The sequence below is a fragment of the Corylus avellana genome, chromosome 3 (genome assembly GCF_965113065.1).
Source record: "Corylus avellana chromosome 3, dhCorAvel1.hap1.2, whole genome shotgun sequence".
In the NCBI taxonomy this organism is placed as follows: domain Eukaryota; kingdom Viridiplantae; phylum Streptophyta; class Magnoliopsida; order Fagales; family Betulaceae; genus Corylus; species Corylus avellana.
Window position 1 is genome coordinate 3,651,589 of NC_142492.1, and position 21,451 is coordinate 3,673,039.

Genomic DNA, 21,451 nt, shown 5'->3' on the forward strand with positions numbered 1-21,451 from the left:
GTATCGGCATTTTTCTCACCCGCCCCGCACACTGCGGGTTCTGAAAATTCTAACCTGTCACCTGAGAAAATAAACAATATCCGCGCGGGTTCGGGGCGGGGTGGGTTGTTGCGGGTTGTGCGGGATTCTTTCTTCTCCTCCATTTTCGTTTATGTTTCTTTCTTCTCCATTTTCTTCTCCTTTGTTTCTTTCTTCTCACAACCCAACAACAGAAGTTATATAGAACTCCAAAAAACAAACCTATAAACAATGAAAAAGAAAATTTATTTATTGAACAACCCAACATCAGATCCATTTATGAAAGAGGTCTAGAGAGAGAGAAAAACCTGGATCGTGGTCTGTGGAAGAGGGAGCGGCGCAGCAGCCCGTGGTCTAAGGATGTGGAGCGGCGGCGTAGACGAGAGACAGAGAGAGAGCAGACTATAGAGACTAGAGTAGACGAGAGACAGAGAGAGAGCAGACTATAGAGACTAGAGAGAGCGAGAGAGAGAGAGCAATAGAGGCGAGAGAGAGAGAGCAATAGAGACGAGAGAGAGGAAGGAGGGAGAGCGGCGGCAGAAAACATAATAGAGAGTGAGAGAGTTAGGAACTTAGGGTTAGGGTTTTTTGGTTTTATACTCATGCGGGTAGGATCGGGGCAGGGCAGGTACCCGCAAGAAATAAATCCATATACCCGCAACCCGCCCCGCACAGGTTGGGTAAATCCTACCCAAACCCGCAAAAATAAACATAAAAACCGCGCGGGGCGGGGCGGTTCGGGTTGGTGCTAGTCAGGTCGGGTCTGGTCTGGTCTGCGGGTTGGGTGGGTTTTTGCCCACCCCTATCCACCGTGTTTTGTCATTCATCTCCTCCCCGGCCGCTGCCGCTGCTTGTTGGTTATTTGTTTGTGTTTTTTGTTTTGAATAAGAGGTTTCTTTTCTCTAGATCTGCCCTTATGAGTGATGATGAATAATTAGGTGTGAGGGGTTATCTCTCACGACCGGTTTAAATAATTTTTTTAAAGAAATTTAGTTACTCATGTCTTAGATCTAGTCTACTCGGAATAGATCTGCTCTTTAACTGTATTTGTACATGGGTTAGCGGAAGATTGAAGTCATAGATAGTACCTGATTGTGAGAATTTTTGTTTGTAACTATGACTTTGTAACGCATAGCATGTGACTATGATTTTTGCAGAACTTTATGCTTTGTGCTATAAAAACTTTTTACTCTGCTCTGTAAGAGCTTTATGTCTGCCATCTTTAATCAATGAAATCCTCAGATTTCCGTTCAAAAAGAAAATACTCAGAAAACCCCCTTAAACTACCATTCTAATGACAATCTACCCCCAAACTATCAATTGTGACAATTTACACCCTAAACTACCAAAACAATAACAATGTACTCATACTTTTAACAAAATGACGAAATTACCCTTATTAAAATAAAAACAAAAATACTAAAATTTATTTATTTATTTTTCAAAATTTTAAGGGTATTTTTGTCTTATTGAAAATTATATAGGAGTAATTTCCTTACTTTACTAGTATTGGGAGGTACATTGTCATTGTTTTGGTAGTTTGTGAGGTAAATTATGTAATTGATACTTTAAATGGTAGATTGTCATTGGGGTAGTAGTTTGAGAGAGTTAAGTGGATTTTATAAAAAAAAAAAAAAAAAAAAAAAAAAGGGTAAAAAAGGGAAACTTGTATAGTTCCTCTAATCTAATTTTGAAGCCTTAAAAGTCAAAGAACAACCATTAATGTTTGAATAGTATAAATAAGTCAAATACTTGCCCACAGAGTTGAAATCTAAAATAAAGTAATAAAGTAATCCAATGGTCTACAGCCTGGATCACTTTATTGATATATTAATTGAGAAATGCTACACCTCAATAAAAAGGCCGTCTTTCGGCCATAAATGTCTACGTGGCATCAAATTTTTTTTGTTTTGTCTTTTTCCCTTCCTACACCACCTTCTCTCTCCACTATCAGCCAAAACTTTTTGTTTCTTCATTTTTCTCCTCTTCCCTCCAGTGCATTTCTCCCTCTCGCCATTTTCTCCCTCTCTCAAACGCTCCGTCTCTCTATTTCTCCCTCTTTGAGCTCTCACCGGTGTTGGTTGACTGGGTTCGGAAGCGGCGGTGGTTTGGATCCGGAGGAAGTTTTGCTCTGAAGACGCCATCGGCTTGGATCCGGTAACGCGGTTTGAGGTGTAGCATTTCTCAATTAATATATCAATAAAGTGATCCAGGTTGTAGACAATTGGATTACTTTATTACTTTATTTTAGATTCCAACCGCAACTACATGACATATCTTTAAGAAAATAAACAGAAAAAACTAGTCATTTTCAACAGCCCCCAATACTCTTAGAGGAATACGTGGACCTCTAAGAGTAAAATAGAGCTGGCACATTTTCCTTATTCTTGTACGAATGCAACCATTTCAAATGCTTGCTGTTGCAAACCATCCATGTAGGGGTCCATGCTCATAAGGGCACATGATCAACGAGCAAAGAAGCTACAAATTTTTGAGCACAACCCCAGCATTTGTGTAACCATCTCGATCCATCCTTATATGACATCAATCACACGTGCAAGGTTGAGAATTGGCATCACAAGGGGCATGGGAACAGTTGTTGGGTAGAGGCACTCTTCGTTTATATCCTTCCATGCATCTGTAACTTGTTTCTGTAATTCTTCGATTGTTTCTGTAATTCTTCGATTGCTTCTTCTTCTGTGGCATCGTGTTGTATCATATAACATTCAACAGCTGAGGCAACGTGCCCTCTCTTTTGCTCAAACTAAATGTATTGGATTATTATGTTAGATCGAAGGGCATCACATGTTTGTTAAATTAAAGAAATATAAAATTGGGGTTTTACAAATTAGGGAAAACCTCAGTAGTTTAAACTTCTGAACTACCATACGTTTTGAGAAGACCCCTATAAATTTAAAAAATTCTCAATTTCATCCACTGAACTTTCAATTTGATATAATTTACCCCATTTTGTCAATATTTAACATTAAATGCTATAAAATGATCATTATACCCCTGATATTTTTTATAAAATTTCAAATTCACCCATAATTTCAAATTAAATTTTTTTAAAAAAATTATTAAAAAAAATCACAAGGTGACCCACGTTTGGGCCACCTTGTGACCCCTTTTTTTTTTTTTTAAAAAAAAAAAACGAAAATTGAACTGTAATTTTGTCTTTTAGGGATTTCCGTTAGGGTTTAACGGTAAGAACTGACCGCGCGCGCGGGGGGGGGGGGGGTAAATTGCATCAAATTGAAAGTTTGCAGTGTAAAATTTAGAGTTTTTGAAATTTAGAGAGTTTTTCTCAAAACGCGCGGTAGTTCAGGGGTTCTTTGTGAAGTTTTCCCTACAAATTACAATAATTATTAGGAAAAACTTCACTTACTACCATTAATCTTTTATTACATTCGCAGTTACACTTAAATTTTAAAAAGTGTCAATTTAGTGTATCCATCATCCAATTTTTTTTTTCAATTTCACTCATCCGTTATGATTTGCCGTTAAATCCTGTCAAAATTCCCAAACTAACCCTATATTTTGTTAATTTTTTTTCTTCAAAGATTCAGGTGTAGATATTTTTGCAAATTCTGTTAAATCATGACCAACGCTTAAATCCTTGAAATTTTTTTCTCCTAATAAAAAAGAGAAGTATTTTAGGAATTTTGAAACCCCTGCCTGAGGATTTAACAAAAAAATCCAAGTAGAGGGTTTAAATTGAAAAAAAATAATAAAAAAAAAAAATTGAAAGATGGACAAACTAAATTGACATTTTTAAAAATTTAAGGGTACAAAAGTGATAAAATATCAAGAATGATAAGTGAAGTTTTTCCTAATTATTGTATAGAAAGAAAATATATAAGACCATATGTGACTTCATGTCATCCATGAGCCTAGCAATCACCGATGAAGCTCTGACCACTTTAGGGTCACTAAGCAACCACTCGAAGGAGTCTTTTGTAACGATATCTCCCATTCCAACTAAGGATGTGATTGCTAACAGTGGGTAGGCAGATGAGATTATGGCAGTGTACGTGCATATATTCGTCCACAGTTAGTATGTATTTCTGATGTAACCATTTGGCTTCATGAAAGTAAGCTCTAACTTGATTTTTCATCTGAGACCAAAAATAATTTACGATAAGATTAAAAAAATTTTGAAGTTAATTTTTAATTACATTAGGCTTGAAAATAATTTGGAAACATTATGATTGAACTGAGTATTGGGGTTCGTTTTTTTTACGCTTGTGATCAATTTGATATAAGCCCAAACCCGAGGATTAATATAGTTTAGTAATTTTCTCAAATAATCTTTTAAATTTGTATATATATATATGACACTTACTGCTTCTCTTGCATATTTGACGCGGTATGATCGATCTTCCTTCGCCAATCTTTTGATCCATTTCACTGTAAATGTCTAGGAGTGCTTGGTAACACACTTTCATGTACTCAGGAAGTTGATCTGTGGCATCAATTTCCCACCTGTAAAGTTGGCAGATTCTATGAATGGACTTTTCATAGAATTAAGAAATGGTATATATCACCCAAAAAGTTATAAAATGAGAAAGTGTGTAAATTTCAACCTCTCAATTGCTTGAGTACGTAAAGAGCTCAAGTTCCTCAAGTGTGCCATACACATCATAGATGTCATCAATAAGGGAGGTCATGACAAAAACTTTGGTTAGTATCCTCCTAGAAAGGAAATAATCAGCCTTGAAGCACACTTCCAATATCCAAAAGTAGCACTCAACCATTCTGTCTTTGATAAACGGCAGCTTACTTGTAAAGTTTAAGTCTTTCCACCACCTATTAAACATAATTTACCATATACTCTGGAAGTTGATCTATGGCACTAATATCCCACTTGTAAAGTGGGTAGATTCTATGAATTGAATTTTCCAATTAATATAACAGTGGAAAAAAAGAGAAAGTTTTTCACATATTTCAACCTCTCGATTGCTTCAGTCTCTCGATTGCTTCAGTCAAGAGCTCAAGCTCTTCAAGTGTCCCGTACACATCATAGATATCATCAATAACAGAGGTTATGGCTATCACTTTGGTTAGAATCCTTCTAGCAAGAAGATATTCGGGCTCGAAGTAAACTCCCAATATCCAGAAGTAGCACTCAACTACTCTGTCTCTTATAAAGGGTAGCTCCCTCGAAAAGTTTAAGTCCTTCCACCACCTATAAACATAATTTACCATAATCATATTGTCAACCTAGAGTTATGTACAAGCTGCTCACTCTTCCAACTATGTCATGGTTGAATAACTAACCATGTAATTTCAGACTTTGCGAAAGTAAGAAGAACTTATAATGTGAAGCGTCTTGTTGGTAGATAGAAAAGTAATGCCTTGCCTCTAACCTTGGTAGTCCTTGGCGAATAGGCTGCTTTATGGCATGGCTTACTTGTGTTGCAAGAGGAGGGCTTAAGTGGGATGCTATCGACTCAAGATGTGTGGTAGTGAAGACAAGTGCTTCATCTAATGTATCTTCCCCATGCACCCTCAGATGTGTGGCTTCATACAAGCTTAACATTCCTTGAGCATCATTGACAAGTGATTCCTTGAAATTTCCGTTGTTGTCCTTGAACTTGGTAAACATATCTACTTCACGATCCAAGCATTCACATAAAATGAATCAAGCATAAGTTAATTAAATAATTAGCTAGGTTAACTTACCTGACTACTAATTAAATAATTAACTTACCATAATTAACCTAGGATCTGGCTTGTATGCTGTAATTAAAACTACAGCATACACGCTGTTAAAAAAATTGAAGGGTGATGATTTAACTAAATTAATTGAAGGGCACAGATCTGTCATTATAAATACTAATTTTCTCTTTCATCCATCACTTCATCTATTTATTGGTATTTATTATGATAGATCTAAACCCTTCAATTACTTTAATTAAATCTTCACCTTTCAATCTTTTAACAGCATGTATGCTGTAGTTTTAACTACAGCATACAAGCCGGATCCATTAACCTAAGCTAACTTACCATAATTAACCTAGCTAATTAGTGGTTAGGTAAGTTAACCTAGCTAATTATGTAGTTAATTATTTAATTAGGTAAGTTAACCTAGCTAATTAATTATGGTAAGTTAATTATTTAATTAGTAGTTAGGTTTTATAAAACCTAGCAACCAATTAGGGGCATTCCCTATATATGGGATATGTGTTTATAGAAGTGAATTGCTGATTAGTTTTTTCAAAGCCCACAATAAAGAAGCTTTAAGTACCGGTGAAGATTCCAAACAAAAAATTCACAACAAAAAAACCAAAAATTCCAGTGTTCGGCGCACCCATTTACTTTCACAGAAAAAAAACCCAAAATCCAATACGATGGGTGCGCTGCCGCCTCTAAACAATTTCCCACCATCCAAAAATTGCATTTTGCAAGAAAACGATCGAGCGGCGTCAACATAAACAAGCAAGCAGAGTTCTTTTTTCAGATAATGGTTACCATGTAAAGAATCTCTGGTGCAGCCAACACTTCTTACTTGTTAATTTATGGTTTAATTTAAGACCTTTTTTAATGAGTACAAAGCCTTCTAAAAGAATACTTTTCCCATACAGCTTAAAACTCTTTCTTTCAACCATAATTCAGAAAGGACAAAAAATTTCTCAAAACCTGAAGAAAATATCTTTCAACCCATTTAAAATAGTGTCTATAAACATTTAAAAGGCATGCACATTAAATTCTTAACGTCATTAATAGTAGTTTACTAACTTAGACTAAATTTAAATTGTCTTTTAAATGTTTATAAACACTTGTTACTATTTTAAATGAGTTGAGAGATATTTCCTTCATACTGGTTTTTGAAGAAATTCCTGTCCATTTAGAAAATACTCAAAAAAACAAAACAAAACGAACAAAGGACAAAAAGGGAAACTTCTATAGTTCCTTTGATCTATTTTTTATTTTTTGAAAAGATAATTCAGATTTCATTTCAATACATGTAAGATCTAGAGCGGAAAAACCACTCTAAATAGAAAGAGCAATTTGCTTTAACGTCACAATGTCAAAAATACAACTAGGAGTTTCCTCCATCCAAATTAGATCAGTGAAAGTTCTAACTGTTGCCTTTGCTAGACCATGTGCCGCTTGATTGACTTCCCTTTTCACATGACATATCCTACAGCTTCTAAGAGTACCAAGTACTGCCTTCGTATCGTCCACGTACAATTTGTCCACAAGGCCTCCAATTTGTGTCCGATTCCCCAATGGCTTTGACAACATTAAGTGAGTCTCCTTCGAGTATAATATCTTGAAGCCCCAGTTCCCAGCTAAATTATGCTGCCATTAGTGCTCCCATTGCTTCCCCTGTCACTGGTTCTTGCAGCATATTCATCACTGGTTCCTCCAATCTTATTTTGAAGCCTTAAAAGCCAAAGAACAACCAATAATGTTCTTTGGTTAACCGCAGACATACGCTCCTTTTTATGTCCAATTCCGGTGTGGGAGATGAGATATGTACGTCCAGATGGGAACAAGGTGGCTCATGCTTTAGCTAGGATGGCGCTTAAGGATAATGTTCATATGGTGTGGTTGTATAACCCACCGGAATGTATTAATGAATTTTTGCAAACAGACGTCTCTGCTTTGCAAGCTATGTAATAAATATATGGCGTATGCCATTTTCTCAAAAAAAAAAAAAAAAAAAAACAACCAATAATGTTTGAATAGTATATATAAAAACGTCAAATAATTACCCATACAATTGAAATTTAAAATAAAGTAATTAAAGTAATCCAATGGTCTACAACCTGGATCATGACTTTATTGATATATATAATTAGGGTTTCAACCGCCACTACATGACATCTTTAAGAAAATAAAAAGAAAAACTAGTCATTTTCAACAGCCTCCAATACTCTTAGAGGAAGGCGTGGAGCTCTAAGAGCATAGTACAGGCACATTTTCTTCATTATTCTACAATATAATAGAGACATTTTTTCGTTATTCTTGTACGAATGCAAACATTAAATTTCAAATGCTTGTTGTTGCAAATCATATATCCATGTAGGGGTCCATGCTCATAAAGGCACAGGATCAACGAGCAAAGAAGCTACAAAATCTTTAAGCACAACCCCAGCATTTGTGTAACCATCTTCATCTTTGTATATGACATCAATCACACGTGCAAGGTTGAGAATTGGCATCATAAGGGGCATGGGAACAGTTGTTAGGTAGAGGCACTCTTCATTTATATCCTTCCATGCATTTGTAACTTGTTTCTGTAATTCTTCGACTGCTTCTTCTTCTGTGGCATCGTGTTGTATCATATAACATTCAACAGCCGAGGCAACGTGCCCTCTCTTTTGTTCAAACTAAATGTATTGAATTATTATGTTAGAAGGGCATCACATGTTTGTTATATTGAAGAAAGAAAAAATAAAAAATAAAAAAATGGTTTTTACAAGTTACAATAATTATTAGGGAAAACTCCACTGACTATCCTTGATCTTTTATCACTTTTCCAGTCATACCTTAACCTTTAAAAAGTGTCAATTTCATATATCAATTTTTCAATTTTTTTCAATTTCACCAATCCGTTAGGATTTTCTGTTAAATCTTGTCAAAATTCCCAAACGAACCCTATTATTATTATTATTTAAAAAAAAAAACAATATTAAACTTTTTTTCAAAGATTCGGGTGTGGGTATTTTTGCAAATTTTGTTAAATCCCTGCAATTTTTTTCTCCTAATATTTTGGGAATTTTGACACCCCTCCCTTAGGATTTAACAGAAAATCCTAATAAAGGGTTTAAATTGAAAAAAAAAAAAAAAAAAAAACTTTAAAAGATGGACAAACTAAATTGAGAATTTTTAAGGTTTAAGGGTAAAAAAGTGATAAAATATGAGGAATGAAGTTTTTCTTAATTATTGAATAGAAAGAAAATAAGACCTTATGTGACTTAATGTCATCCATGAGCCTAGCAATCACTGAGGAAGCTCTGACCACTTTAGGGTCACTAAGCAACCACTCGAAGGAGTCTTTTGTAACGATATCTCCCATTCCAACTAAAGATGTGGTTGCTAACAGTGGGTAGCCAGAGGAGACAATGGCAATGTGCATATATTCGTCCACAGTTGGTATGTATTTCTGATGTAACCATTTGGCTTCATGAAAGTAAGCTCTAACTTGATTTTTCATCTGAGACAAAAAGTAATTGACGATAAGATTAACAAATTTTGCAGATAATTTTTGCATTAGGCTTGAAAATAATTTGGAAACATTATGACTGAACTGAGTAGTGGGGTTCAATTTTTTTACGCTAGTGATCAATTTGATATAAGCCCAAACCCAAGGATTATATTTTAGTAATTTTCTCAAATAATTTTTAAATTTGTATATATATATATATGACGCTTACTGCTTCTCTTGCATATTTGACGCGGTATGATCTTCCTTCACCAATCTTTTGATCCATTTCACTGTAAATGTCTAGGAGTGCCTGGTAACACACTTTCATGTACTCCGGAAGTTGATCTATGGCACCAGTATCCCACCTGCAAAGTTGGTAGATTCTGTGAATGGACTTTTCATAGAATTAAGAAATGGTATATATCACCCAAAAAGTTATAAAATGAGAAAGTGTGTAAATTTCAACCTCTCAATTGCTTGAGTAAAGAGCTCAAGTTCCTCAAGTGTGCCATACACATCATAGATGTCATCAATAAGGGAGGTCATGACAATAACTTTGGTTAGTATCCTCCTGGAAAGGAAATAATCAGCCTCGAAGCACACTCCCAATATCCAAAAGTAGCACTCAACCATTCTGTCTCTGATAAACGGCAGCTTACTTGTAAAGTTTAAGTCTTTCCACCACCTATTAATATAATCTCATAGAATCATATATATTGCATGTTAATTAACCTGCACTTATGTAAAAGCCATTATTACAAATTTACATGGCCTGATACCCAACCTTGTAATGTCGGAAAGTTCTTTCTGGTACAGTTTTTGCAATAGGTTGAAATCCAACTTTGCAAAGGTAAGAAGGACTTTGTTATGTGAAGCATCTTGTTGGTAGATAGAAAAGTAATGCCTTGCCTCCAACCTTGTCAGTCCTTTGCGAATAGGCTGCTTTAAGGCATGGCTTACTTGTGCTGCAAGAGTAGGGCTTAAGTGGGATGCTACAACCTCAAGATGTGTAGCAGTGAAGACAAGAGCCTCATCAAGTATATCTTCCCCACGCACTCTGAGATGTGCGGCTTCATACAAGCTCAACATTCCTTGCGCATCATCCATAAGTGATTCCTTGAACTTCCCTTTGCTGTCCATGAACTTGGCGAACTTGTCTATTTCTCCATGCAAACAGATTAAATGAGTCATATAATAATAATAATAATAATAATAATAATAATAATAACAACAACAACAACGTACCACAAGAAATGTAATAACCATGTTGTCTAAGTAGTCGAAAGTGGAGAGCAACAGTGTAAAGGTCATCATTATTTTCATGATCATCAAGGTGGTGAAGAGTAGTATTGTTGTGCAATTGCTGCAAAATTTCTTGAATCTCATTTTCAAAGTGGTAAGACACGCCTAAGCGCTGAATTGCATCGATCAACTTCAGTTTTTGTGAAGGCTTCTCAACCACAGCGATTAGCATCGTCCTCACTTTTTCCTTCAATTCCCGGACTTGTTGCTTTATATTCTCATCATTTTCCTGTACAACCAAATCGAAGAATAATTAGATCATCAATTTAGGGAGATGACATGCACAAACTTTAAATTAAGTGTATCTAATTAATGTTGTGTATATATATATACACGAAGTTATGTACATTACTATTATTATATGCAACAACTTCAAATCCTCTATAATTGAGAACAACATAATTAACGAAATAGAAGATGAAATTTTTACCACTGACTCAGAAGCATATGCGAGGAAATGGTCACCCCAAATGCTAGGATAAAAATTTGCTGAGCGACGATTAGTTTCTGGCATAGGATTTAGGGATTGAGCAGCTTCTGCGGAAACTTCAAAAGACATTTTTCTCTTTTCGTAATAATATTTGAAGTATGCACCTTTAGTGTGAGAGAAAGAAGGTTTACGTGCTCAGGTATTTATAGAAGGGAGAGGCTTACATGTGGTAGTTTGGAACTATGGATGGCTAAGATGGTCCAACCGTAATAAAAAATTAAATTTTTTAAAGGAAATAATATAATATTCATTAATTATTAAAAAATTTAAAAATTAAAACTATTAAAAAAACAAAAGAATAAGAAATTAAAAACTAAAAGGAGTGGCTCTTGGCCAAAATGGGGTGGCCCGATGATGTAGATTGGAATTCAAGGCTTATCTTATCTTTTAGTCTTTTATATATTAAGTTTCTTTGTTAGTCGTTTATTCTATCTTATCTTTCAGTTTTTATTTGAATTAAGTTTATTTGTTAGTCTTTTATTTGGTTTAATTGTTTTTCGTAAACTTCTAAATTAACTTGATAGCTATTGATTCATTTGTAGCTATTAGATAGGCCTCAGACAAAGATATGGTAGCTATTGATTCATTAGTTACTGTCAAGGTTTAAATAGGCCTTGGACAAAGGTATGGATATATTGATTTAAGAGAAATGCCAAATTTTTTTGAAAAAAAATTAACTTATGCCTCTAATGAGTAAAATAATAGATCAGGTGAAATTGGGATAGTAAAACAGCACTTAGGTTAATTCAATGGTGGTGGCTGTCATGGTGACATGGTTTAATAAGCCTCTGAGAAAGGGTTAGTTATTCAAGTGTGGCTGTCAACTGTGAAGGGCATACAAAAAGGAAAATATGTGGTTTTCAAGGTTTAAATACCACGTGACACAAAAAGACTTGATTAAAAAATAAAATCGCCAAATAAACCAAAATTCCGCACATAACATTACAAGTGCTTCGAGGTGCCAAGAATCCCAAGATCAATGCTTCGTCTGCGAAAGTCCAGCCCCATCGTTTATGGAGGAAAATTATTTTTTATTGCCTCGGTAACATACCATTTTTTTAATTTGTAGTATTTTTCAAGTTGTTCTTTCTAAAGAACCACCAAAATTTCTTAATTTTAGAATTCATAATTTCTTTAAAATTGTAAGTGATCCTAATCTAACAGTCAATAGAAACCACATAGGGTATTATTAATTCAATATTGGCCGGTTGTCATGGTTTAAATGGACCTTGGACAAAGGTATGGTAGGTAGCTATTGATTCAATGGTGGCTGTCACGGTTTAAATAGGCCTTGGACAAATATATGGTAGGTAACCCTTGACTCAACGCCCACTGTCAAGATATAAATGAGCCACCGACAAATGTATGGTAGGTAGGATTTGGATCCCCTAAAATCTTCAGGGGATTCCAGATTTTGGAATTAGGGGATCATGGCCGTTCATTTTAATCCAAAGGTTAGGATCTCACCACGTGTCCCACGAAATTAAAAAACCTTTAAAATAATAAAATAATATTTAAATTTTAAAAAGTAATTATAAAATAAAATAATAAAATTTAAAAACAAAAAATAAAAAAAAAACTTGGGGTGGTGGCCGAAGCCACACCCAACCGCCGGTTGGGGTGGATCGGCCACTCCCAAATGGCGGTTAGGGGTGGCAGATGCCACCCCCATGGTCCTTGGGGGGGTGGATCGGCCACCCCCAAGGGCCATGAGCCACCCCCAAATGGCGATTAGGGGTGGCAGGGGTGGCAGATGCCACAGTTGCCACCCCCATGGTCCTTGGGGGGTGGATCGGTAACCCCCAAGTGTCAAACCCAAATTTAAAAAAATTTGAGTTTGGATCCACCCCCAAGGGCCATGGTGGTGGCTTTGGCCACCATCACCAGCGGTTGGGGGTGGCTTCGGCCACCCCAATGCCAAAAATGGGGTGGCCGGCCACCCCAAGTTTTTTTTATTATTTTTTGTTTTTAAATTTTATTATTTTATTATTTTCTTTTATAATTACTTTTTAAATTTTAAATATTATTTTATTATTTTAAAGGTTTTTTAATTTAGTGGGACACGTGGCGGGATCCTGCCATTTGGATTAAAATGGACGGCCAGGATCCCCTAATTTCAAAATCTGGAATCTCCTGAGGATTTCAGGGGATCCAAATCCATGGTAGGTAGCTATTGATTCAATGGTGGCTGAAACGGTTTAAATAGGCCTTGGACAAATGTATGGTAGGTAACCCTTGATTCAATGCCCATTGTCAAGATATAAATGGGCCTCGGACAAATGTATGGTAGATAGCTATTGAGATTTGAGAAAAAAAAAAAAATGTTTTTTTGCATATATATATATATATATATATATATATATAGGGTTTTATGAGTGTTGGGTAAAAGTTGAAATTTTTTGAAGTTTCTGGGTGTGGGGGTTGTTTTAAAGGCAGATTTTGGGCGTCAATACTTTCAAATTTTGATACATTTTAATGTTCACACGTCACTATTCACGTGAATAGTAGTTACTATTCCCGAGTCACTAATCGTGCGCGATTAGTCACTCGTGAACCGTAACAATATTTAAACATCACTATTTTATGAACAATGACGTTTGAATAGTTAAAAAGTCGCAATTTAGTGACATTTTCTAAAAAAATTGTCACCATTAAAATGTCATTAAATGTGAAAATTTTTGTAGTGAATAGCTATTGATTTATTGGTGACTGTCAAGGTTTAGATAGGCCTCGAACACAAGTATATATGGTAGCTGCCAAGGTTTAATTAAATGGGCCTTGAACACAAATATGATAGCTATTGATTCATTGGTGGCTATTAGATAGGCCTCAGACAAAGATATGGTAGCTATTGATTCATTGGTTACTGTCAAGGTTTAAATAGGCCTTGGACAAAGGTATGGATATATTGATTTAAGAGAAATGCCAAGTTTTTTTTTAAAAAAATTAACTTATGCCTCTATTGAGTAAAATAATAGATCAGGTGAAATTGGGATAGTAAAACAGCACTTAGGTTAATTCAATGGTGGGGGCTGTCATGGTTTAATAAGCCTCTGAGAAAGGGCTAGTTATTCAAGTGTGGCTGTCAACTGTGAAGGGCATACAAAAAGGAAAATATGTGGTTTCCAAGGTTTAAATACCATGTACGTACGACGTGACACAAAAAGACTTGACTAAAAAATAAAATCGCCAAATAAACCAAAATTCCGCACATAACATTACAAGTACTTTGAGGTGCCAAGAATCCCAAGATCAATGCTTCGTCTGCGTAAGTCCAGCCCCATCCTCGGATGTTATCATTTGTAACATTTTTTAAAACACAATTCACCAAATTGGTTTTCTATTCAAACTATTAAACCCACCCATATTCGTAATTTTATTTTTAAATGAGAATGTAGTTTTTAAATGCATGAAAGAGCTAGTACAAATAAATTTTGAGTTGTTTAATCACATAAGGGAAGGGCATATAGTTTACCATGAAAGAGCATATAGCTTATAAGCTGAAACATATGCTACTTGAAAAAAAAAAAAAAAAAAATTACGAAGTCAGTTTTGCACTAATTATAATATTTTGTAGATGTGCTATACATCTTCTTCAAGTTTTTCTAACATTTTTTTTAAAATTTCCATTAAATCTATGGGACTTATGTGAATTCCACTTATAAACCCATAAATCCAATAATAATTTGGAAAAAAAAAGTCTTACTATTCATGCCCTTTGGCAAACCATTTCCCATTGTTTTACTATTCAGTATTCACGACACTTTTATTTAAAGAAAATAACATCAATGTTGTAAAATCAAAGAAAATGACAAGACAAGATAAATAGATTACAATATGTGAAACTAGTCTTTCAGGAACTATGTATGATTCTTCTCTATTATTGTTTGATTTACATATAACTCAATACTCCCTTTTATAGGCATGTAATCATAATGAGAGGTTAAGGAATATGAAAGGGGGAATATGAAACAAAATGGTACATCAATGTATTACATGGATGTTATAGGAATTCTAAAAGATGATATAAATGTGTAGAATTCCAAGAGATGGAACTAAATGGTCATCCACCAAATGTATGAATGCATTCATAACACTCACCCTTGGATGACCATACACTAAGAATATGCCTCGTTAAAACCTTATCAAGAAAAACCCACTGAGAAAAAAATTGTGGCGAAGGAAAAATAGTACAATATTCTAGTGCGTCTTCGTATGCTTTAGGACTATCTCATTAAAACCTTGCAAAGGAAAATCCAATGGGAAAAACCTTAGCGAAGGAAAAAAAGTATAATCAGCATAATCATTTTACTCCCCCTCATTAGCATGAAGAGCTTCAATTGTTTATGATGAAAGATCCTTCAGTCGGCGCATTCCAATGTTATTCACCAACTTCTTAAATGTTGCAATTGGTAATGCTTTGGTAAATAAAACTGTCAAATTGTCACTTGATCATATCTGTTTGACATCAATATCACCACTTTTCTAGAACTCATGTGTATAAAAGAACTTTGATGAAATGTGTTTGGTTCTATCACCTTTGATATATCCTCTTTTGATATGGGTGATACAAGCAGCATTATTTTCATATAATATTGTCAGGATATCTTTGATTGTGGATAAACCACACTTTTCTCGAATGTGTTGAATTACTGATCTTAGTCATATGCATTATCGACTTACTTCATGAATTGCAATAATCTTCGAGTGATTTGAAGAAGTAGCAACAAGTGTTTGCTTGACAGATCTCCATGAAATAGCAGTACTTCCACATGTAAATAGATATCCTATTTGAAATCTACCTTTATGCGGATCAGAAAGAAAACACACATCTGCATATCCAACTAATTGTGAATTTGAACATCTTGAATAAAATAATCCCATATCAGTTGTTCCACGAAGATAACGTAGAACATGTTTGACCTCATTCCAATGCCTTCGAGTTGGTGCAGAGCTGTATCTTGCTAGTAAATTAACTGAAAGTGTTATATCAGGTCGTGTGCAATTTGCAAGATACATCAGAGCACCAATTGCACTAAGATATGGTACTTCAAGACCAAGAATTTCTTCGTCATCTTCTCGAGGTCGAAAATGGTCTTTTGTCACATCAAGTGATCGAACAACCATTGGAGTGCTCAAAGGCTGAGCTTTCTCCATATAAAAGTGCTTCAAGACTTTTTCTGTGTATGTTGACTGATGAACGAGAATTTCATTTGGAAAATGTTCAATCTGTAAACCAAGACAAAATTTTGTCTTTCCAAGATCTTTCATCTCAAACTCATTTTTTAAATAAGTGGCAGTTTTTATGAGCTCTTCTGGAGTCCCAACAAGATTTAAATCATCTACATAAACTGCAATGATAACAAATCCAGATTCTGATTTCTTAATGAAAACGCATGGACAAATTGGATTATTCTCAAATCCTTCTTTCAATAGATATTCATTAAGACGATTGTACCATATGTGTCCGGGTTGCTTTAACCCGTATAAAGATCTTTGTTGCTTGATAGAATAAATACTTCGGGATTTGAAATTATATGTTTCAGGCATTTTGTATCCTTCAGGAATTTTCATGTATATATCATTATCAAGTAATCCATATAAATGTGCTGTAACCACATCTATTAAACACACATCCAAACTTTCTGTAACTACCAAGCTAATCAAAAATGTAAATGTAATTGCATCCACTACAAGGGAATATGTTTCTTCATAATCAATACCAGGTTTTTGCAGGAAACCTTGTGCAACAAGTCTTGCTTTATATCTCACAATTTCATTTTTCTCATTTTGTTTTCGTACAGATACCCACTTGTATCCAACAGGCGATAAACCTTCGGGTGTTTGGACTACAGGTCCAAATACTTCACATTTTGCTAGTGAGTTCAATTCTGCCTGAATTGCTTCCTTCCACATTGGCCAATTATTTCTACGTCGACATTCTTCGACGGTTTGTGGTTCAATATCATCATTACTTTTGGTAATGTCAAATGCAACTTTAAATGAAAATATGTTGTCGACAACAATTTTGTTTTTATCCAATATTTCTCCTGTACTTAAATAATTTATTGAGATCTCATTATTTTCAGGTACTTGTTCCTCTTCAGGGGGTAACTCTTCAGGAGATTCCTCTTCAAGAGGTTCCTCTTCGGGGGATTCATTTCTAGGAGAATTTTGTACAGAAAGTTTGGATTGATCAATTTCCGTTGCCTGTTTTGTGGGTAAGGCCTCTTCAGGAGTGCCGATTTCATTTCCTTATGCTTTTCTCTTCCGGGGAATCTTATCCTTTGCACCAATAGGTCTTCCACGCTTCAGGCGTGTCTTAGACTCATTTGCTGCTGTATTAATTGATTGTCCTACAGGGACTTCTATCTTCGTTGGAGTATTAGCAACTAGAATGTGAGACTTAATTATTTTCTTATTGTCAGTAAATGCATCCGGCAATTGATTTGTAATACTCTACAAATTAATGATCTTCCGAACTTCTAGTTCACATTGATTTGTATGAGGATCAAAATGAGATAATGTCGAATTATTTCAAGTGATTTCTTGTCGTGCTTCTGGCATCGACTTTTCTCTCCCTCGTGATGGAAATATGTTTTCATCAAAATGACAATCTTCAAAACGTGCTTTACAAATATCACCAGTTAAATGCTCAATGTCTCTAATGATAGAAGGAGAATCAAAACCAACAAAAATTTCAAGTCTACGTTGAGGTCCAATCTTAGCGCGTTGATGTGGCACAATTGGAACATATACAGCACAACCAAAAATACGAAAATAAAAAAAATTTTGGTGGTTGACCAAATGCAAGTTGCAAAGGGGAATATTTTTGGTAAGCTGTTGGTTTTATCCGAACTAATGATGCAGCATGTAATATTGCATGTCCCCAAGCAGAAATAGGTAATTTTGTTTTCATAAGCAAAGGTCGAGCAATTAACTGAAGTCGTTTAATAAACAATTCAGTTAAACCATTTTGAGAATGAGTATGAGCAACAAGATGTTCAACATTAATTCCAATTGACATGCAATAATTATAAAATGCTTGAGATGTAAATCCACCCGTATTATCCATCCGAATAGATTGAATTAGATAATCAAGAAATTGTACTTGTAATCTAATTTGAGCAAGAAGTCTAGCAGATGCAATATTATGAGTAGAAAGCAAACAAACATGTGATCACCTAAATGATGCATCTATTAAAACCATAAAATATCTAAATGACCCACATGGAGGGTGAATCGGCCCACATATTTCCCCTTGAATCCTTTGTAAAAATGATGGAGATTCAACAATTACCTTAGAAGGGGATGGTTTGATAACAAGTTTACTTTGAGAACATCCAGCACAAGGATAATCACTTGGTAAAAGAATCTTCTGGTTCTTTAAGGGATGCCCATGAGAGTTCTCAATTATTCGACGCATCATAATTGTTCCCGGATGTCCAAGACGATCATGCCAAAGCATAAACATCTTTGGATTAGAGCACTTCTGGTGCATCACAACATGTGATTCAATTGTTCTTATTGTTGTATAATACAACCCGGAAGAGAAAGCATTCAGTTTTTCCAATATGAGCTTCTGACCCAAAATTGTTGAAGTAATATAAAGATATTCGTCACTGTCTTCATTAGTGGTTTCAACATGATAACTATTTATACGAATATCCTTAAAATTAATTAAATTTCTTTTAGATTTAAAAGAATACAAAGCATCATCAATACAAAATTTTGTTCCTTTTGGCAATATGATATTCGCTCTTCCAGAGCCTTTGATTAGGTTTGCTGAACCTAATATTGTATTGAAACTAGCTTTGTTTAATATCAAGTATTGAAAATATTTCTTATCTCTAAGAATTGTGTCCGTTGTAGAACTGTCCGCTAGACACAAATCTTCACCAATCATCTTGGAATTAATCATTCCATCAATATGACCCATACCTCTATATATAAACAAAATATATATTAAAATTTCATTAATCAAAAAGAAAATAACAAAATAAAATTAAATTTGACAATATAAACATACTGTGATTAAGATACAATGAAAACATATTAATTGTTGTAAACATATTCATCACCAATAAAAATATTAGTTTTTGTGTCAGAATCTACAAAGAAATCAGAAACATCAAGGTGAATGCTACCCTCTCCATTTAGAGTATCAAGAAAAATTAGAGAATTTTCAGGATTACTGTGATGAGCAAAATTCATTTCAATCCCCTTTTTTTTTTATGGAGGCTTGATATAGGTCTACCAGATGATTAGGCGTATGACAGGTACGTGACCAATGTCTTTTCATACCACACTTGTAACATTTATCTTCATAATTCTTTGTAGGTTTATTCTTAAACCTTTATTTATTTTTATTTTGTTTCGCATCAATGTGGTTCCACTTCTAGTGGTATGGAGTATTTCTTTTGCAAAAATTATGAGTACGTTCCCTTTGACCTCTATAATTTTTTTTTTTTTTTCTATCACGTCTACGTCTATGACCATGATTTCCTTTATTACCATGAAATGAGGTTCCATTTGCTTCAGGAAATGGTGTAAAACCCGTTGGACGAGATTGATAATTTTTCATTAATAGCTCGTTGTTTTCCTCAGCCACTAGAAGACAAGATATCAGTTCAGAATATCTTGTGAAATTACGCACTCGATATTGCTGCTGCAGGAGCACATTCGAAGCATGGAATGTGGTATATGTTTTTTTGTAACATATCTATATTAGTGACTTTTTCTCTACACAATTTTAATTGTGGGCTGATTTTAAAGAGTTCAGAGTTATAGTCACTGACAATCTTGAAATCTTGCAACCTCAGGTGCATCCAATCATAACGAGCTTTTGGGAGGATAACTGTCTTTTGGTGCTCGTATCTCTCCCTTAAATTATTTCACAAGGTCAAGGGATCCTTTACCGAAAGGTACTCAATTTTTATATGCTTCAGGCATATAAAATTATAGGACATCATATTCATAACATTAGTATGATAAAATTCTAATTTATAATAAATCTCACATAAATCATAATATGCAAATGTTATCATATGATTCTTAAAACAATAAAAATTTCTAAGCATATGTTAGAATGTTAATTAACAAAATAGATAATAAGATTACTAAATGCTAAAGAAACTTGTAATGAATTGAGAATACCTCACGGATAGTTTTTGATGTTGAAGATCAAAAGAACACAACAATGGGCTAGAGCTTCATGCTGATAACTGTTGTGCAAAATATTACCTAAATTAATAGATAATAATTGTACGTTTTACCTGAAAGTGCACAAGGTCAACATAGTAGTATATGGTGCAAGTACATGATCATTCCCACGAGGATTGCTGAATTTATGTTTAAAAATAGATTCCTTAAGCAAAACAAAGATTGATTGTGAAGTAATGATAATAAAGGGTAGGGCTTTGATATCCACCACTAATTATATTTAGCTAATATAACAATATACCAATGCTTTGATCAAGTTATGCATATTTAATGTTTGTCAACCTTAGGGCATGGCGTATACTCTTAAGGCTATAGATTTTCCTAAGCAACAAGTTAGGCATGGCGTATACTTTAACTCTTTTCATTCCTAAGGGATTTAGCATGATTTATACTAAGTTGTTCCTTAGGAAAGCATATGTTCTATGGAAATCAACAAACACATGAGGTCTAGGGCATGGCATATACTCCCAGTTTCCCATGTTGATTAACCCAAGAACCCGGTATGAATTCTTTTGTTACTTATGTTAAACCCAAGACTCGGCCATCCAAATTGATTTAACTAACTAGTCCGTACCACATGCATATGTTGATCAGGCACACACATATGAGGAATTCATGCAAGCAGGTATTAATCAAGTTAAATAGCACAACAAGATCATCACAAAGGCGCCAATATTAAAATATTAACAAAACATAACTAGGGCTTCAATCAAGCCCTACTAATTAAATTAGCTAAACATAAAATTGATGTTAAACATCTTCATAAAATAAAAGAAAGAAAGGAAAAGAATAAACCCGAGACTTGAAATTGAAGAGCTCCTATTCTTCTCCTTACAAAGTTTCTCTATTCTAGAGACTTAAGGGTCTATTTATCGGCATTAGAAGTCCTAGACAAACTAGTAAACCTAGGGATTTCGTAGGGTTTCAAAACCTATTACAATTTGGAGTTGGAAAACCCTAATATGGAAAGAATGTTAATCCAGCCACCACTTGATAAGTCTCCTGCGCACGGGTGCGCTCGATCGTAGCCCATGTGCGCTCGATCGCATGTCTGGGATCGTTCCTTCTTTTGTCATGCGCTCGATCACTCCTGGCCTGCTCGATGCTGTGTCCTCTCGAGTATTGCGCTAAATCGCAAGTACCCTGCGATTGATCACAGTACCTGGGAGCTCCAATTGTCTCCATCTTCTCTTTTGAGCTCAAATCACCTAGTTTTACTTCATTTTCTTCTAAAAGCCTATAAAAGTATGAAAAACACA

The 21,451-nt window shown here is 34.8% G+C and overlaps 1 protein-coding gene and 1 pseudogene across 3 annotated transcripts; both read right to left on the minus strand.

Annotated features, from left to right (window-relative positions):
• Positions 1 to 2,467: 2,467 nt before the first annotated feature.
• Positions 2,468 to 5,626, minus strand: LOC132174523 ((-)-germacrene D synthase-like; annotated as a pseudogene).
• Positions 5,627 to 8,066: 2,440 nt separating this feature from the next.
• LOC132173750 ((-)-germacrene D synthase) lies at positions 8,067 to 11,039 on the minus strand. 3 transcript variants are annotated; one of them, XM_088514545.1, is made up of 7 exons: positions 10,914 to 11,039; positions 10,424 to 10,709; positions 9,963 to 10,335; positions 9,645 to 9,863; positions 9,408 to 9,543; positions 8,939 to 9,187; positions 8,067 to 8,360 (listed from the first exon to the last, which is right to left on the minus strand). In XM_088514545.1, the coding sequence occupies exons 1-7, from the start codon at positions 11,037 to 11,039 to the stop codon at positions 8,067 to 8,069; spliced, it is 1,683 nt and encodes a 560-aa protein (XP_088370671.1). The 3 variants fall into 3 exon arrangements, with proteins under 3 accessions (XP_088370671.1, XP_059441326.2, XP_088370672.1); XM_059585343.2 differs by having other exon boundaries at positions 10,911 to 11,039; XM_088514546.1 differs by having other exon boundaries at positions 9,402 to 9,543; positions 10,911 to 11,039.
• Positions 11,040 to 21,451: the final 10,412 nt, after the last annotated feature.